Here is a 17,895-nt window from a genome sequence, read left to right as displayed (position 1 = left end):
AGACAACGCTGCACACACAAATATACGCACATGCTGCACAACACACACATTGCTCAAAACATACCTCCCCCCAAAACACACCACACACACACAAACCGCACAACACACACACACACACAACGCTACAGACACACAGCGCTCCACAAACAACGCAACACACGCAACACACATACAACACCGCTCTCACCCCCCGCGACACTCAGAACATGTACAGCGCCCTACACAAACACTTGGTAACTACACACAACAACATCTATATATATATATATATATATATATATATATATATAAAACAAAAATCATACATGAACTACACAATACGTAAATTCTAGAATACCCGATGCGTAGAATCGGGCCACCTTCTAGTGATGATATAAGAAGCTACAAACCGCTCAAGTGTGCATAGATGCAGATCTACATGAGTCTGCTGGTGGTACTGCAATCCTTATAGCTGGTATTATGACTGATGTTATCCTATAAGTGAACTATAGATAAAAAGATTTATATATCAATGTGTGCATACAATTATCTCTAGTAGAGGATCTCAGATATTACACGGTAATACATACCGCCTAGGAGTAAGCTGAATTCTCATGGGCACCACGAACAATAATCACACTGAGGGTTGAAGTACTACAATGTATCGCAATAAGCTGCCTGAAAGACGTACATACAGATCATAATATCAGATCAACAGCATAAGGGCAAAGAGAGTAAGAGAAAAAGGAAATGCAAAAACGTTATAACACACCTGGTATGCTGACAAAGATTAAAGATGAGAGGATTTAAGTAGAGCTCGTCACATTCCTAGAAATAAAGGATAAGTGAGGAATAGAAGATAACCAACAGTAAAAGAAAGTCAGGGAGGACCATAGACGTAACTGTACCTGGGAAAAGAGAAAATCTCAAGAGCATAGGTGGGGACAGCAAACTCCTTGTGAATCAACCTGGTGCACAAGGTGAGAGGAAACCCGCCTTTTTATACAAGCTGGATCAGCTGTGAGTCAAAATATGTGACGTCAGGGCTTGCCGTGGCGCTTGCTGCCCATGCGCGGAGAAACCAATAAGGTTCATCGGCGCATGCGCCTGCCGCGTCCACAGACAGCCCATAAGTCCGAGCGGCGTCAGGTGATTATGGGGCGGGACATCCGGTCTGTGAACCGCACCGTGGGACGCTCGATCACGCATGCGCAGAAGGGCCCCCAAGGCCGATCGGCGCATGCGCAAGCGGCGATCATCCGAGACTAATGGGAAAGAGGAGAAACGGGCCGGGCGCAGGCGCAGACTGGCCGTAGTGAAGGACATGACCGCGCATGAGCGGGCTCACTTCTCCCCATAAACGTGAGGCAGTCAGGAGGATCCATGTGATAACTATTGCGCCTGTGATGTGCGATCGTGCAAAGGTCACTGCGCCTGAAAAGAAGAAGATAATAAAATGTATTAGAGTAGAAAGTGAAAAAAACGGAATGACAATATTAAATGAATTAAAGAAGTTTTTATAAGAGAAGGAAAAAATAGAGGAAGTAAAAGATGAGAAAAACGAAAAAAGATGAGAAAAAAAGAAAAAAATAAAAAGGAGAAAAGAAAAGAAAACAACGGGGGGAGAAAAAAGGGAAAAGATAAGTGACACAAAAGTTGTGATATATATAAGAAAACCGAACAGAGCCAAAGTTAGATAAAATAAAATAAATTAAAATAAAATAAAATAAATATAAAAAGAGAAAATGAAACAAAGAAATTGAAACCTGACCTGTTTCTCCGCGCATGGGCAGCAAGCGCCACGGCAAGCCCTGACGTCACATATTTTGACTCACAGCTGATCCAGCTTGTATAAAAAGGCGGGTTTCCTCTCACCTTGTGCACCAGGTCGATTCACAAGGAGTTTGCTGTCACCACCTATGCTCTTGAGATTTTCTCTTTTCCCAGGTACAGTTACGTCTATGGTCCTCCCTGACTTTCTTTTACTGTTGGTTATCTTCTATTCCTCACTTATCCTTTATTTCTAGGAATGTGACGAGCTCTACTTAAATCCTCTCATCTTTAATCTTTGTCAGCATACCAGGTGTGTTATAACGTTTTTGCATTTCCTTTTTCTCTTACTCTCTTTGCCCTTATGCTGTTGATCTGATATTATGATCTGTATGTACGTCTTTCAGGCAGCTTATTGCGATACATTGTAGTACTTCAACCCTCAGTGTGATTATTGTTCGTGGTGCCCATGAGAATTCAGCTTACTCCTAGGCGGTATGTATTACCGTGTAATATCTGAGATCCTCTACTAGAGATAATTGTATGCACACATTGATATATAAATCTTTTTATCTATAGTTCACTTATAGGATAACATCAGTCATAATACCAGCTATAAGGATTGCAGTACCACCAGCAGACTCATGTAGATCTGCATCTATGCACACTTGAGCGGTTTGTAGCTTCTTATATCATCATAGGGTTGTCCTTTTTCTGGGGATACGCACCTTTGTACTTATATTTATTTATGATGTTAGGTCTCAATACGTGGACATCACGTTACCTCTGTATTCTGAGGAGGTCACCTAATTTTCAGTATATACCCTGTTGGTACGTATATTCTTTTATAGCACCATTCATGGTCTACGCAGCTGTATGACACCATACTACTTACTTTGTATATTTCTTATCACAGCACTATTTAGTGGATACCACAATACCTTTGGTCATCTGTGGAACAGGTGCCCTCATCCCCGTTTCTTGATATACTAATATTGATCAACGGCAAAGGTAGCTCTATCCAGATCTATTTTGGTTTCCTATGTTGTCACTCCATTTCTTTTTGTTCACCTCCTTTACTATTCTTCTCCCTCCTTTTTCTTATAATCCTTTTAGTTTTTTCTTGATCATGAATTCTATGACCTCGCTTCTGTATCTGTCACCATATCTCTGATTTTCCCTTGCCGCCTTTCCCTGTAGAGAAATAAAAAGGTTTTTTTCTCTCTATAGAAAATTTGCCCAGAAAGACATGTTGGGTTTCAATTTTTTCTAAAAGAATCTATGTCTACATTTTAGGCAAATTAATAAAGTCATATCAGGATCCCCTTTATGTGGGAGTCATACATATTCATCTTCTCTGATCATATAGGTACGTTTGCGTATTTATCTCAGTGTGGTTGTTTTCTCCTATGTTTATGTAAATTATGAAATATCAACATACTGTATATGGAATACATGACTCTTTATTTTCATGTCTTGTTTTAATTTTTTATTTTTATTTTTTGTTATTGGTACCTATCTTGTACATGATTCATCATTCTTATACATGTTACGGTTGTGTGATATCATGATTATGTCTTTATAAACATGTTCTTTTTTTCCTTTCTGTATACTTTTATTATAGACTTCTCTGACGAAGGCCTATAGACTGGGGCCGAAACGTTAGAAAAAAAGAGAATTGAATAATTTTGACCTTTGCACCAAAATAAAAAATAAGCAGATTATTTCACCAGCAGCATTTTGTCTCAGACTTTCATTTTGTGTGCCCGAGCAAATCTTGTTATATGGTATATTTTTCTCGGAGCACCAACTAAAATTACAGTGAGCCAGACTTTATTATCTTTGAAGTGGAACCTCTAAGCCATGTCATGCCCTTCTAAAAGCATGTAAAACACAGTAAGGGGACTCCAACCACAGTCTCCCTCGTTGCCACTAATTGGGCCACACACACCCCACTTGAATGGCATCAGTTGACCTTCCCTTTTGAAAAAGAAGAAGATGCTTGGCATGAAGCACTCTCAAAAATACGCGTGCCTTTCCCGTCCCCTGGCTGACCCAGGGGAAGAAAAGTCCTCTGAGAGCCATGACTTGTTCATCTTGGTTCTTTTAGAAACACAGCGAGGGGACTCCAACCACAGTCTCCCTCGTTTCCACTAACTGGGCCACACATACCCCACTTGACTGGCATCAGTTGACCTTCCCTTTTGAAAAAGAAAAAGATGCTTGGCATGAAGCACTCTCAAAAATACGCGTGCCTTTCCCGTCCCCTGGCTGACCCAGGGGAAGAAAAGTCCTCTGAGAGCCATGACTTGTTCATCTTGGTTCTTTTAGAAACACAGCGAGGGGACTCCAACCACAGTCTCCCTCGTTGCCACTAATTGGGCCACACACACCCCACTTGACTGGCATCAGTTGACCCCCCCTTTTGAAAAAGAAAAAGATGCTTGGCATGAAGCACTCTCAAAAATACGCGTGCCTTTCCCGTCCCCTGGATGACCCAGGGGAAGAAAAGTCCTCTGAGAGCCATGACTTGTTCATCTTGGTTCTTTTAGAAACACAGCGAGGGGACTCCAACCACAGTCTCCCTCGTTGCCACTAACTGGGCCACACACACCCCACTTGATTGGCATCAGTTGACCTTCCCTTTTGAAAAAGAAAAAGATGCTTGGCATGAAGCACTCTCAAAAATACGCGTGCCTTTCCCGTCCCCTGGCTGACCCAGGGGAAGAAAAGTCCTCTGAGAGCCATGTCCACATTGTCAGTGGACAGACACATGTGCTTATCTGCCAGCAGACCCCCAGCAGCACTGAAGACAGGTTCCGAGAGAACGCTGGCTGCAGGACACGACAAGATCCCCAAGGCGTACGTGGCGAGCTCAGGCAATTTATCAAGATTGGAAGCCTAAAATGAGCAGGGCTCAAGTTGCACAATAATGGAATCGATGTTTCCTTGCATATACTCATATATCTGTGTCTCCTCCTCTTTTTCCTTGTCCAGCTGTTTTGTTTTCGCATGAGTATATGTCCTTGTCACTTTCCCATGTGTTTGTGTTGTGTTGTGAGTTGTTTGTCACCTTTTGGACACCTTTGAGGGTGTTTTCTAGGTGTTTTTCTATGTTTGTGATTGCCTGCCATTGTTTCCTATGCAGTTCGAGTTCGGTTCGTCGAACGTTCGACGAACCGAACTCGAACGGGACCTCCGTTCGGCGAACCGACCTCGAGCCGAACCGGGACCGGTTCGCTCATCTCTACTCCCAAGCACCCAAGAACAATTTTTTTTTTTTTTTAGTTTTCTTGGTTTCCATAGCCTGCAAGATTACTATCAGAGACCCTCTGGAATTTTTTTTTTTCTGCGTGACACCCCTCTTATTACCTAATGCAGTCATCTTCTATTGTATATTCTGAATTCCAGCGTACTCTGCGCCTAATCACATCTACATGATTGTCTTTTAAAGGAACGCTCATTAGGATTCTGTGGGTTGTGTATTGTTTGCACAATAGAAGATCATAATTGGATGTTATCAGTATGAACTTTTCCAGGATGGTATTTTTATATGTATTTATACAGGGTGGGCCATAAGTATGGATACACCCTGATAAAATAGAAGTGGTTGCTGATATCACCTTACAGTTTGTGGCATATTTGTACATGGGAGGGGCCAAATATTTGAGGCCAGGTGACGCCATGGGTTTATCAGGGTGTATCCATACTTATGGCCCACCCTGTAGTATGATTGTATAATAGGTCATAATACTTAATCTATTGAAGCAGCTACAATTTATGTTTGCAACTTCTTTGAAAAACACATAGCTCTATGTAAAATTAGGGCATACAGAGGAACAATGAGGCTCCAATGAAGTTTATAAATGCTCTGTCATAGATATGCAATAGGTGAATTAGGCCTCACTCCCACTAGCATATAAAACAACACTCTGAGCCTCAAACCAAAAACTAGTATCCGTGTCCTGCGTATGTCACTCTGTATATCATCAAGACAAAACAATCAATGATCTCGGGGAGACCAGCCAGAGAAAACACTGCCAGCAGCAAGCAAAGGCGCTCAACACAGGGAAATCCTAGGTCCATTGCCCCCTGGGAAGTATGTAAATCAAAAAAGGTCTGTAGAGCCTCTGTTAGGAGTCTCAACACAGAAAATAGTCAGATATCCCTGCGGGAAGGACCTAGCCAAGGAGTGGCTCTTTTTAAGGTGACCACCATAACCACCATATTAAGTGGCCCTTTTAGTCAATATCCAACTCTTTGACGAGTTTAACGATATTACAAGGGAAATACCAAGGCCAGGTATCCATCCACAGACAGCTTACTAGGCATTACTAGGCATTGCTCCCACCTGGCCAGAATCCTACTCCACACTGAGGAGCAATACCCCGAAACAGCTGTCTGTGGAAGGATACCTGGCTTTGGTATTTCCCTTGTCATATCGTTAAACTCGTCAAAGAGTTGGATATTGACTAAAATGGCCACTTAATATGGTGGTTATGGTGGTCTCCTTAAAAAGAGCCACTCCTTGGCTAGGTCTGTCCTGGAGGGATATCTGGCTATTTCCTGTGTTGAGACTCCTAACAGAGGCTCCACAGACCTTTTTTGATTTGCACTCTGTATATCATGCGAGTGCACTTTTTTTTCTTGCAAAGCATCTGTATGACATGTGAGTGCTATACGGGTGAATGGATTTTTTTCTCGCATAGCTCCTGTGTGACATTCATATGATATCCGTATGCAATGCACTTTTAACATAATCTTTGACAAATGTATGTAAAATTTTTACCTAGATGTCAGAAATAAATGTAAAAAAATATTAAAATCTAGGTAGATAGTGTCGCCCCAGGGATGCTGATCCTCTTCAGGGACGCCACAGGGTTTCTCCAATATGGTAAACATGTACTGTCAGTTTTTATTTGTGTCGTGACGCCACTCACGGCTTGCGGTCAGGGATGTGGATGACCGCCGCTGCAGGTTTTACGGGCGTCTGGGGCAGATGGGGTCTGCAGCAAGGTGATGTAGCCTCCCGTGAGTGAGGCAGGCCCCAGGGGCTCAGGTGAACAGAGTAGCGGGTCCGGAATAACACAGACTGGGTCCAAAAGTCTTTTAACTGGTTTATACTCACTTCAGATGTTCTGTGAGCTGACCCGGGCATTGCTGTGATGAACCAGGTAGGACCAGGGGCTCCTTCGGGCCAGTCTGAGGGTACCCTGTTAGCTCGCCTTCCTAGCACTCTGTGTTCGGATAACCCCTGACGTGAAGTACCATGGGGGTCTAGCCAGGGAGTGGCATTTTCTCCCCTGTGTTTGGCCCATTTGCCGGAAGTGTGGACTGGGTGAGATGGCTTCAAGCTCTGTCTCCTTATGGGTCTCTGCATTGCTGCTGAGGCTCGGACTCTGTGTGGTTGGTGAGGTACTTGTAGTTCCCCTCACTGGCAGGTTTAGCAGATAGTTAAACTGGAGTCTGCTCTAGGGACCTGTCTCCGTACGTGCCTAGTCACCAGGAGCACCTCTTTACTCTGACTACTCGGTGACTGTTCTCCCCCGCCAACTGTCACTACACCGCGCAGGGTCTGACTAGTGTGAGCGCCTCATGACTGCTGCGCTCCACTACTAGACTGGTTCTCGCCCTCCTTTCCTGACAACCTCTGCACTTTAGCTCCCAGCCCCTACGCTCCACCTCTAGAAAAGATTTGAAAGCTAGCCCCCTCCAGAGACTACCCAAGGGTCCCCTCTAAAGGTGTGGGAGACCTGGTTGCTATGTGTCTGTGCATACACACCTCATTCTGGCCTTTAGGAAGTACTACCTAGAAGTACTGTCCCAGCGTGGGTGCAGTACTCAGTGGTGCCTGACCAGTTCAGGGGCGCCACAATAGCTAGATGGATAGAGTAGATAGATCGATAAATTGAATAGACAGAGAGATAAAATAGATTGAAACAGAATAATACAGATATAAATGGAATATAAATATATATATATATATATATATATATATATATATATATATATATATAATATATATAATATTTAAAAATATAAACACAACACTTTTATATTTGCTCCATTTTTCAAGAGCTGAACTCTAAGATCTAAGACTTTTTGGATGGTGTCACTCAAAAGTACAAGCCCCCATATGGCTATACTAATGAAAAAATAAAAAAGTTATGGCTCTTGGAAGAAGAGAAGGAAAAAACGAAAACGGAAAATCAACGGATGGTGAAGGGGTTAAACACAAGTGGGAGCGAGGTCATATGAAAACTTCATCATATTAGTGCAACCTGGAATAAATGTTACTCTTTATAAAACTTGACACCAATGGTAGATAAAATAAATGCACACATACAGGAGCAAAAAACAAGCATAACATTAAAATAGATTTAATTGAAAAATATTAAAATTATTAAAAAAGAGAGAATGTACAGAAACTGCATATGGGGGAGCATGCATCATACAGGGTGAATAAAGATCAAACTACATAAATAGAATAGTTATAACTTGTTACAAAAAGTCAGTTAGGTGTAAAATATATTACATATACCAGTATAATAAATACATTAATTCACTGTTTAAATACTGCAAATATAAAAGATGTTAGAAAAAGCATCAGAGACTATATACCACCCAAAAAATAAATAATATTATATTCCGTAAATACAAGTGTATACTTGATGTATATAGACAAAAGTGACTAGTGCTTTTATAAAAAATACCCTATGTAAATATCAATACCAATGCTAAGGAAATAAATGTTTCAACCTGTATTCTATGTTATGTCCACAAGGTGGCACCAAAGTATAACTAATCAAGCATCAATGCCTGAATTCATTATTGTTATAGAAGAAAAGTGAGCCTCGTTACATTAAGGCCAAATACACAACAGATAAATTATAGAAGCATGAATCTAGGCCCAGTAATTATCTCAGTGGTAATGACAAGAGCTGATCGGTCCCTCACCCCGACGTGACGTCTGTTTCATGAACCTTCTTCAAGGGACGTGTTTCGGGTGAGAAGGAAGTGGGCTTTAAATACCCACCTTTTCCAACAGCACTGAATCCGAATGGTGATGTGCGTCGGGAAAAGCCAAATACGGCGCATGCACCTTCATATGTCAGTGCGTAGAAATGACTTCCTCTATGAGTGATAGACCGCATGCTGCGTGTCACAGACCGGAAAGCCGGCGGCACGCTCGTGGTAACCATATATCAGGCTGGAAACACACTTATGCGTGTAAAATCGGTCCAACTAGGCTGAAATAAACTCTCCTGATTTTAGTTCACGTTAGGTCCGAGTGCAACGCAAGTGCGATGCTTGTTTTGAATAATTTAATGATTTGACTCGCGTGTGTGATGCGATTGAGATGCATGTTTCCTGCAACATCTTAACAAAATTAATTCGATTACACATGTGTCAGATAATTAACCTTTGGAAATGTGATGTCACATTCATCTGTTGAATAATGAATGAGCGAAGTAACTGCCACACTCGCAAATTGGAACGCTGGTGCGCGTGTGTGATCCTTCTTTAAACACGCTTCCATAGGAAATCATTGAGAAAAATGGTGTGAGAAACTCGCAAAAAAGCAGCATGCTGCGGTTTTTTTTCTCAGTCCGATTTGGACTGAAAAAAATCGCAAATGCGAGCTGAATCATTCACTAACATGTGTCCGATTCCAATGCGTGATTTCCTCGCATTGCTCTACTGCGAGAAGCTCGCAAGTGAGAAGCCGGCCTCACTCTTCCAGAAGTCTAGGCTCGCATCTTGGGGGTAGATGCGCACAGGCCAAAATCGTAATGCTGGAAAGAGGAACCTGAAACTATATGTATATCTAAAGTGGGCATACCTTAATATGGTACCACCAATATCTGCATCAACATATAAGATACTAGTTCATTAATGAATATATATCAGTTTGTTATAAATAATGCATGTATTGAATTAAACAATATAAGTAAATACACATATAAATATGGAAATATACAGATACATACACAAACCGTCTGTGTACAGGGATGAAAATGCAAATGATAAAACACAAAAATGATATGAAAAATAACAAAAAATCTGAATGTGTACTCACATACTAAGCACATTACACCTTGGTATATATAAATGCAATATTCAAATGCAATATTCAACTTCCAAAAGAAGAATACAGAGAAATTACAAATAACCACAATTATCATATACATACAGTATAATTCTCTAACATTCTCTGACATTACAGCGACACGATGCCAGTCAATGCCATGATGAAGGCCGACTTCAGTCACCCAAAGTGAAATGTTCTGAGCACGATGCAGAAAGGCCTTGAAAATTATATCAGGGCAGAAATCGTCCCTCGTTGTTTGCGTATTTCTCTTTCTCCAGGGGTACGTTATAAAAGTGCGGCATTCTTGGAAAATTGGGAAAGAGAGGCGACTGCTAGCTCCCTGCGATTGATGAAAATCCTCTTAGAGGAAGAAAAACAGACCCTTGTTTCCCTCACTAATAGCCTGAAAGAACAAATAGAGATTACCAAAAAGTTCTCTGGTGAGCCAGAATTCAATTCCAAAGAGGCATTGTTGCAAAATCAAATTGAACGCTTCCAATACCATCTTAAGGAAAGGAAGCACAGATATTTTGTGAGGGATACACGGGATTTTAAGGATAAAAAGGTTTATTGTTTTTCATCCACCTCCATTCCTCAACCAAATTGTGAATTTGACCTCTCCACCAGTGACACTGATATCTCAGACAGTGAGTCACATAAAACCAGAAAGGGCAAACAGAGGGGTAGAGGACGTGGGAGAGGACGTGCCACTGAGAATTTCAATAACCCTCGTTTTTTAGACCAGGGCTACTCACTGAGGAACAGGTCAGTTCCCCAGCAAACACACAACTAGATGGAGAATTACAGATTATAAATCTCTCATCTCGACCACTCACTTCTATTGAAATGTGTGTACTCAGTAGGGGCCTCTCCTTCGTTCCCACCTCTGACCTAGACGTTTTTGATGGAGTTAAAGATCTCCATATTTTTGCTAGAAAGCTTAGGTGGCACAAATTCCACCAGCAGGAACAGAAACGTCTGAGTCATGATTTAGGTGTCCCTGATGACTTACTGCCGGACATTCGTTTTTTATATCATCTGTCAGATGAGGATCCCAATTTGGGAGGAGAAGGTCCATTCACCTCCCTTAGAAACAAAAGCACGCGTCTGCCACCGATCCAGGGAGATGTTTCTGCTATTGACATTTTTGTTGCACTAGTTACCAGGGATCTGGAAAATCTAGGACAGAGTAAGTCGCACAAACATAATCTTTCCAAAGAAGAAATGCAGGCCCTACAATCATTGGCACAAGATTCAAGCATTGTTGTTAAGAGTTCTGACAAAGGGGGCAATATAGTGTTACTCAATAGAGAACACTATCACCAATTATGTCTGGACATCCTGCAGGTTAGTTCTAACTACAGCAGGTTGACGTCTAACCCCCTGTCGGAATTCAAGGGTGAATTGAAATCTATCTTGTCTACAGGTCTTAACAGCAAACTTATTGATAAAACTGAATATGATTTCCTACTACCCCTTCACCCCACCCTGGCTACCCTCTATTGCCTCCCTAAAATTCACAATGGGCTGAAGCCCTTGAAAGGAAGTCCGATAGTGTCGGGGGTTGGGAGTCTGAGTCAGAACTTAGGAATTTATATTGATGAAGTCCTTCAACCCTTTGTTCTGGCTGTGAACTCCTATACCTGGAACTCTATGGATTTTTTAAGGAAGTTGGAGGGTATATCCCTTGATGATGACATGCTCACGGGGAGTATTGATGTGGAATCACTATACTCCTCCATTTCACATAAGGATGGTCTTGAGGCAACCAACTACTTCCTTAAAGGAAGGGGGTGTCAGTTTAGGAATCACAGTGATTGGGTCTTGCAACTTCTTGATTTCTGTTTAACAAAGAACTTCTCTCTCTTTGATGGCTCTTTTTACCACCAGCTCAGGGGCACAGCCATGGGTAGCCCATGTGCACCTTCTTATGCCAACTTGCTCCTGGGCTGGTGGGAGGAGACCATGTTTTTTTTGTGACAATTCCAAATTTGAAGTGGATAGGGTGGTCTTTTGGACCAGATTTATTGATGATGTTTTTGTGATCTGGAGAGGGGACCAGAACAGCGTTACCAACTTTGTGAATTCATTGAATGACAATTCCCTTGGACTTCGGTTCATGTCCCAATGTAGCCGACAGGAATTGTCATTCCTTGAAATTTTGGTAAATAGAAATAGCAATGGTACCCTCTCAACCAAGACATTTAGGAAACCGACTGCGACGAACGCACTTCTCAGGTGGGACAGCAGCTACCCCAGGTCTCTGATAAGCGGTATTCCAAAGGGTCAATATCTACGGATCAAACGTAACTGCTTTGATCCTATTGACTTTAATATCCAAGCCAGAGACCTGAGAAATCGGTTTAAAGACAGAGGTTACTGTTGTGAATGTTAGTTATGTTTTGGCTGCTGGGAGGCTCCCTCTGGTGGCCAGGAATGGTTTGGACTTGGACCAGGTGTGTTGTGCAGTGGGTGTTTCCTTTGCTAACTCTCTGCTTATTTAAATCCTGGTCTGATTGCAGGCTGTTGCCGGATGTCATTTGTTCTTTGTATCTCCAGCCTGCTTAATCCTGCTCTACACCACATCTATCCCAGATAAGTGCTTGATCTTTATTTATTGTCTGGTTCTTTTGTTTATCTGGGTTTGTCATTTGCTGTGGTTGGTTTCAGTTTATTTGCTTGCAGGGATTTTCCCCCTTAGTGGATTGTTGAGGAACTCCCTGCAGTTCTGTGTGGAGTATAGCTCCTTTGGGTCCATGTGTTTGTGGCTTGTTGACTTTGTTGTGATTCTTGTTTTCTGTTCATTGGTATGACAAGGGCACCTGGTATAGGACGGAGTTCAGATCGTGCGATCTGAGGGCCTTTTTGTACTATCAGGAAGTTGGTATTTTGCAGGGTTTTTCTCTGGCCACCATGAGTCCCTTTCCTGTCCTTTCCTATTTTAGTCAGCGGGGGCCTCACCTTTTGCTAATACTGTCATCTACCTGTGTATTGTGTTTTTCCTATATCACCGCAGTCTTTGAATGTAGGGGACATGGTGTGGTTGTCCTCTAAACATATTCCTATGAGAGTTCCGTCTCCTAAATTTAAGCCCAGATTTATTGGACCTTATAAGATTTCGGAGATTATTAACCCTGTATCTTTCCGTTTGACTCTGCCTGCATCATTTAAGATTCACAATGTCTTCCATAAGTCCTTGTTGAAGAAACATGTGGAGCCAGCAGTTCCTGCAGCAGCGCCTCCTGACCCTGTTTTGGTACAAGGGGATCTGGAGTATGAGGTTGAAAAAATTCTGGATTCCCGTCGCAGTAGACATCAGCTTCAGTACCTTGTGAAATGGAAGTGTTAAGGGCAGGAGGATAACTCTTGGGTTGTGGCTTCTGACATTCATGCGGACAGGTTGGTTCACGCCTTCCATCATGCTCATCCTGAGCGACCCAGTGGCGTGGGTGAGGGTTTGGTGACCCCTCCTCAAGGGGGGATACTGTTGTGAATGTTAGTTATGTTTTGGCTGCTGGGAGGCTCCCTCTGGTGGCCAGGAATGGTTTGGAATTGGACCAGGTGTGTTGTGCAGTGGGTGTTTCCTTTGCTAACTCTCTGCTTATTTAAATCCTGGTCTGATTGCAGGCTGTTGCCGGATGTCAGTTGTTCTTTGTATCTCCAGCCTGCTTAATCCTGCTCTACACCACATCTTCCCCAGATAAGTGCTTGCTCTTTATTTATTGTCTGGTTATTTTGTTTATCTGGGTTTGTCATTTGCTGTGGTTGGTTTCAGTTTATTTGCTTGCAGGGATTTTCCCCCTTAGTGGATTGTTGAGGAACTCCCTGCAGTTCTGTGTGGAGTATAGCTCCTTTGGGTCCATGTGTTTGTGGCTTGTTGACTTTGTTATGATTCTTGTTTTCTGTTCATTGGTATGACAAGGGCACCTGGTATAGGACGGAGTTCAGATCGTGCGATCTGAGGGCCTTTTTGTACTATCAGGAAGTTGGTATTTTGCAGAGTTTTTCTCTGGCCACCATGAGTCCCTTTCCTGTCCTTTCCTATTTTAGTCCGCGGGGGCCTCACCTTTTGCTAATCCTGTCATCTACTTGTGTATTGTGTTTTTCCTATATCACCGCAGTCTTTGAATGTGGGGGGCTAGCTATTCCTGTCTATTTTCTGAGGCAGAGAGTTATTCATCTTTCCTACCTTTAGGATAGTTAGTTCTCTGGCTGGGTTCGCGGTGCACAGGATGTTAGTTCACCCCTCGGCTACTTCTAGTTGTGATGGTTAGTAAGGGGATGGTGGCCAGATTAGTTGCCAATGCTCTTGTCACCTTTTGCCAATGATTTGTGGTGGTCTTCCATGGTTCCGGATCATAACAGGTTACCCCGATGGTGTCCTTAAAAAAGCTTCAGGGAAGCTAATGCCAGAGATAGATCGAGTCTCCTTATTCCTTCACAGTCTAAACTGGAAGAACCATCTACTCGTTTTATCACAACCTTCTCCAATAGTTCACCAGCTATTAGATCAATACTTACCAAACATTGGCCGGTGCTACAGATGGATGATGACATCAGCAACACAATCGGCCCTCGTCCCCTGTGTACCTTCAGGAAAGGGAGATCGATAGGTGATCGATTGGTGCACAGCCATTTTGTTACTCCCCCTCTCTCCACTTTGATTCCCTCTAGCCCTAAGGGCTGCTTTAGATGCTCAGGGTGTGTTGCCTGTCCCTGCATCTTAATTGGTAAAACCTTTTACAGTTCTGTCACGGGACGACATTATGACATACGTTCTTTCATAAATTGTCGCTCCAAAGGCGTTATTTACCAAGCAAGATGCCAATGCAATTTGGAATACATTGGAAAGACCATCAGAGAGATGAGGAGAAGGGTAGGCAAACATCTCAGAGATATAGCCATCAAGAGGGATACACCTTTGGCAACACATATGAATACCATACATCATGGCGACGTCTCTGGTCTCAGCTTCATGGAGATAGACCTCGTGAAGCGCCCTGTACGTGGAGGCAACTGGGACCAGAGGGTATTGCAAAAGGAAAGTAGGTGGATCTTCACACTTAAGACACAGGCCCCATTAGGGCTCAATGAGACCTTAACCTATGGTTGTTTCCTTTGATTTAGGGACAGTGTCAGTTACATTAGGGAGAGCCATTGAGGAACAGGGGCATCGTTTACTTTAGGATGTGTTAACTCCGTTGTCAGGTAGGGTTGTCCTAGGGCCCAGTGTTAGTTTGTTTAATAGGGCCCCCCCCCTCACTTCCCTAATGTTCAGATCCATCTGCCATTATGATCTCCTCTGATGTCATCATTTATCTCTACACCAATCCCTATTACATTTACATCAATCATGTCCCTTTCAGGATGTCCCGCCCCCTTTGCCCCTTTCTGTCCCAATATTTCTTGCCGAAATATCCTTGAGTCATTATTTTGTTCCAATTTTGATTTGGACTAAGAAAGGCCATAGGCAACTGTCAGCAGGTGTGATTTTCACCTGTTTCTGACAAAATTTGTGCTTATTGAGCCACTCTATCAGGGGGGTTCCTCTATTCATGTGACCCCCATGCCCTTACAGCACCCCATTAAGCATATGATGTCATCTTGTAACTGCACTACCATTGTAGGTTATTATGCTTATGTACCTCATGTACGACGTTAGACGAGTGGGGCATACATGCTCTGTGCTCTGAGCTTACCCCTCTCCTGTCAGTGTTGCAGCACCGCCGAGTAGGATTCACTGTTTATCCATGTGATCGCTCCACGTGCGGCTGTGGTCCTGGCTCCCGTTGCTATGTATACAATCGGGCGCGCATGCGCTGTCATTATCGGTCCGTCTGGCCGGGTGCGCACGTGTGTTCAGACATTTCAATCTGTTGAATAAACGGTGCCTCTTTTTTCTAAACGCAGCGTTTTGTTTCTACTTCAACGCTGCATCAGGATGATGTTTTCATCCTGTCATTAATTTTATTGGTGCATTACACTTCTAGAATTGGTGCATGCGCAGTACACACTTCGTACCCCATGCGGTCACATGACCTCTGACAACCAATGAGAGCACTTTTGTGTTCCCCGCCTCTATTTAAACCTCTGATTCACCTCATTCTGATTAGGCGTCCACCTCTACATAAGAGGCTATTCACTTTTGGCTCCACAGTCCAGATAGGCTCCCCTGATGAGTTGGAAATGACGAAACGTGTAGGGAGTACTGGAGCACGCCTGCAGTGGATCTGTATCTGAGGGGTTGGTGGTAGCTAAGCTCTTAATAGCTTCCCCTCTGTGATCCCATTATCACCAGGAAAAAGAAATACCGGTAAGATCAATCCTTTTTATTTGCCTTTCCATTGAAGGTTTATTATACAGCCTTTGCAATTATTTATTGTTGAACAGGCTGTAGTGATTTTCTGGTTTAGGGTTGCCAATCACTGCTGTTCTATACAGCTTTCCTTTACCGCATTATCACCATTATGTGTTTGTTGTCTGTGTTCACCCCCTGTTTTTAATAGGATTATTAAAAGTTATTTTTTTATCTGTACCCTGCTATTCACCTATTACCTTGGGTATCTGCTCCCGCTATTAATCACGATGCAGAAAGGCCATAATGGACTGTTCAGTAAATTCAAAACCTCGCTGTACAAATAGAATACTGAAAAAATAAACAAAATAATGTAACTAAAAACAATAAGTGAAAATAAGAATAATAAAAAAAATTTCCTTTTTTTTTAAATTTTATTTGTATTTTCACCCCTTTACACAGTTGGTAGTGGGCTTATATACTATATATATATATATATATATATATATATATATATATATATATATATATATATATATATATATATATATATATATAGCTATGTATGTTTTTGTATATGTCTATATTTGTGTATTTGCTTATATATTTAATTTTATTAATTTTATATATTTAGTTAGAACTAATTGTATGATAAGGAATAGATTATATTCCTTATTTTTTGCTCCTATATGTGTGAATTTATTTTATCTACCATTGGTGTCATTATTTAGCTCGAGGAGCTTTGAGATATAGAGGAATTTTCTTTCCCCTGTATATACAGTATTATATGACAATTTTTTTGTTTGTATCATTTCTTTATAAAACTTGAAAACAAACAAGAGACATAAAGTTTTATACTGCATTTAAGCCATTAGTATCATTCTTTCTATTAACGTGACGTACCTACGCTCTGTTTTGTTACTTACAGGTGTAGCCGGTGATTGGAAGAACCATTTTACTGTAGCTCAAAGTGAATATTTCGATAAAATCTACAAAGAGAAGATGAAGGATGTCAATGTGAACTTTTTTTGGGAACAAACTTCATAACAAAATCACATCATTTTGGATATAACACAAAAAGTATTTGCAAGACTGAGCAACATGGTTTACTAAGGGTGGCCAATATCCATAAAGTCACAGGCTGTAATGTGATGGTCCATTGTAATAAACAATAAATTTATCTAGAACTTTTGTTGGCTGGAGCTGGTAATTAATGTTAGAGTATATGCCTGTAATGCTCTGAGATATTGACATAGTATTGCCCTGAGGTACAGATAGAAATAGTCTTCACTTTTCTATAGATAACTCTCGTTTATTTATTGGCAAATTGAAGAAAAAAAAAATGAGTGCCTGACCCATATTGTCCTGTGTATACAATTACAAAGTCTGATCCTGCAGTCATTTGTTATTTTTCTATATTATCTTCTTATAGCATACAGGGGTTGACATACCGCTGGCACAGCCGATGCAGCTGCACCTGTGCTCAGACTGAGGGGGGCCCACGGATAACAGTGCCTATTTCAGGTGGATGTGCATCCTCGGGCGCACATTCACCTGAATACTAGGCGCAGGGAACTCACCAGCTCCCTGAGCTGCAGGACAGGCTCCTAGCCAATCAGAGACCGGCAGCTGATGTCAGAATTCCCATGACTGCAGCACTTGACAGTGATGTCAAGTGCTGCCATCACTTGCATGCTAACATCAGCTGCTGACTCTGGCGTCGGCTGTGAAAGAGGAAACCCTGTGACGTGTGAGTGGA

General features: G+C 42.0%; 1 protein-coding gene and 1 long non-coding RNA gene across 3 annotated transcripts in view; both read left to right on the top strand.

Annotated features, from left to right (window-relative positions):
- LOC142256913 (sulfotransferase 2B1-like) overlaps positions 1-17,327 on the top strand; it is a 119,996-nt gene extending 102,669 nt beyond the window's left edge. For both annotated transcript variants that reach the window (XM_075328902.1, XM_075328901.1), the window contains exon 7: positions 17,065-17,327. In XM_075328902.1, the coding sequence (XP_075185017.1) occupies positions 17,065-17,183 (119 nt within the window). In that variant the 3' untranslated portion in view covers positions 17,184-17,327. The remainder of the gene's footprint in view (positions 1-17,064) is intronic.
- LOC142256914 (uncharacterized) lies at positions 2,357-3,120 on the top strand. Its single transcript, XR_012727580.1, has 4 exons — positions 2,357-2,424; positions 2,508-2,580; positions 2,666-2,760; positions 3,046-3,120. It is a non-coding gene; the product is annotated as an uncharacterized LOC142256914 (long non-coding RNA).
- Positions 17,328-17,895: the final 568 nt, after the last annotated feature.

This window comes from Anomaloglossus baeobatrachus, chromosome 11 (genome assembly GCF_048569485.1).
Source record: "Anomaloglossus baeobatrachus isolate aAnoBae1 chromosome 11, aAnoBae1.hap1, whole genome shotgun sequence".
Taxonomy (NCBI): domain Eukaryota; kingdom Metazoa; phylum Chordata; class Amphibia; order Anura; family Aromobatidae; genus Anomaloglossus; species Anomaloglossus baeobatrachus.
This window is presented reverse-complemented; position numbering and strand designations above follow the sequence as displayed.